At 58.4% G+C, this 2,025-nt stretch overlaps 1 protein-coding gene across 1 annotated transcript in view; it reads left to right on the top strand.

Annotated features, from left to right (window-relative positions):
- Positions 1 to 391: 391 nt before the first annotated feature.
- The window catches only part of SLC35F6 (solute carrier family 35, member F6), a 2,716-nt gene continuing 1,082 nt past the window's right edge, over positions 392 to 2,025 (top strand). The window contains exons 1-3 of the mRNA XM_010013022.1: positions 392 to 480; positions 551 to 722; positions 1,473 to 1,685. Of these exons, the coding sequence (XP_010011324.1) occupies positions 560 to 722; positions 1,473 to 1,685 (376 nt within the window). The 5' untranslated portion in view covers positions 392 to 480; positions 551 to 559. The remainder of the gene's footprint in view (positions 481 to 550; positions 723 to 1,472; positions 1,686 to 2,025) is intronic.

The raw sequence follows: 2,025 nt of genomic DNA, 5'->3' as shown, positions 1-2,025 counted from the left end.
AAGCTGCTGCTCCCCCTGCCTGTGACCCAGCCTAATTTCTGTGTCTCTTAGCCCCATGTTTTCAAGGCTGGTGATGTAAAGAGGGGGTCAGGGTGAGCCCCCGCCACGCTGTCCTGATCTCCCCACCAGGAGATGGTGCTGTCTGGCCAGGTCCAGCAGCACGGGGACACCGGATCATGGGGCTATGCAACATGGCGATATCCATTTCCCTGCCTGTCACTCAGGGCTGGGAGCTGGGCCAGGAGCTGCATTTTAGTGGTGTCTCCTTCCCCATGGACATCCTGTCCTTAGAACTGTCACCTCAGAGGGCCGGTGGCCCATAGGACAGCCCCAGACTGGCTCTTGGGGCGCACTTCATCTCCTCATAGTCCCCTGCTCTAACCACCACCGTCTCCTCTGCCTCCTAGGTGGGCCGATAACTTCAGCGCAGCTGGCTGCAGTGGGAAGGAGGAGCACAGCTTCCAGCACCCCTTCCTGCAGGTGAGCCACCTGCCCCGGGCAGGGTGGGCCTCGCCAGCAGGACCAGCCCCCCTCACCCGCTCTCTCACAGGCTGTGGGCATGTTCCTGGGTGAATTTTCCTGCCTGGGGGTGTTTTACCTGCTGGTGTGGAGGGATCGGCGGAGGCCGGAGCCCAGCATGGCCCCGTCGCAACCCTTCAGCCCGCTGCTTTTCCTGCCCCCCGCCCTCTGCGACATGACTGGGACCAGCATCATGTATGTGGGTAAGTGCTGGGCTATGGGATGTGACCATCCCTGGGGCCAGACTTGGCTTTTGGGCTGCAGGACTCCATGGTGCATTTGGTTTTGACCCTGAAGTGGGATAGAGAGGTCTGAGCAAACACTTCCCACCTATGCAGTGAGTTGTGGCAGGGCTCAGTAAGCCGAGTTCCTTGTTGCGGGGCACAGTGTTCCTGTGGAGTGGGGATGTGGGGCTGAGTCTCGGCATGAACCTCTCTGCTGCCACATCTGACAGCATCGCTGCCCCTTCCTCTGCTTAATCACACTTCATCAGGGACTGTAGTGATAGGACAAGGAAGAATGGGTTCAAACTTAAAGAGGGGACATTTAGGTTAGATATAAGGAAGAAGTTCTTCCCTGTGAGGGTGATGAGGCGCTGGCACAGGCTGCCCAGAGAAGCTGTGGCTGCCCCATCCCTGGCAGTGTTCAAGGCCGGGTTGAATGGGGCTTGGAGGAACCTGGTCTAGTGGAAGGTGTCCCTGCCTGTGGCCGGGGGTTGGGAGAGGGGGTCCCTGGCATTGTCCAAGGCCGGGTTGAATGGGGCTTGGAGGAACCTGGTCTAGTGGAAGGTGTCCCTGCCTGTGGCAGGGGGTTGGAAGTGGGTGAGCTTCAAGTTCCCTTCCATTCTGTGATTCTATGATCTGCTCTTAATTACCACACAGACTGTTAAGTGGTGATGGGTTGACATTAGATGACTCCATATGCAACACATGGATCTGTCTCTCCTCACACAGCCTTGAACATGACCAGTGCCTCCAGCTTCCAGATGTTGCGAGGATCTGTCATCATCTTCACTGGGCTCCTCTCCGTGGCTTTCCTGGGCCGCAAGCTGGAGCTGAGCCAGTGGTTGGGCATCCTGGTCACCATCGTGGGGCTGGTGGTGGTAGGGCTGGCTGACCTGCACAGCTCCCATGACCAGAAACACAACCTCAGCCAGGTGATAACTGGTACGTGGTGGCACTCAGGGAAGGTGGGATGGCCATGGCGGGGTAACAACTCCCGCAGATCACATGCCAGGCTCTCCAGGCATGGCTTGGCCGTGTTGCACATCTAGTGGGTAGGAAGAGGGAGGCTTAGCCTCCCTTTCCTTCCTTCTTCTTCCTACTTCCCCCTTTCCTCCTTCTCCCCCCCTTTCCTCTCCCTCTCCTCCTTCTCCTCCCCTTTCCTCTCCCTCTCCTCCCCTTTCCTCTCCCTCTCCTCCTTCTCCCCCCCTTTTCTCCCCCTTTTCTCCTTCTCCCCCCCTTTTCTCCCCCTTTCCTCCTTCTCCCCCTTTCCTCCTTCTCCCCC

The sequence above is a fragment of the Nestor notabilis genome, unplaced genomic scaffold, assembly GCF_000696875.1.
Source record: "Nestor notabilis isolate BGI_N333 unplaced genomic scaffold, ASM69687v1 scaffold16854, whole genome shotgun sequence".
NCBI lineage: Eukaryota > Metazoa > Chordata > Aves > Psittaciformes > Psittacidae > Nestor > Nestor notabilis.
Note: the sequence above shows the minus strand (reverse complement) of the source record. Positions and strands in the feature narration are given on the sequence as shown.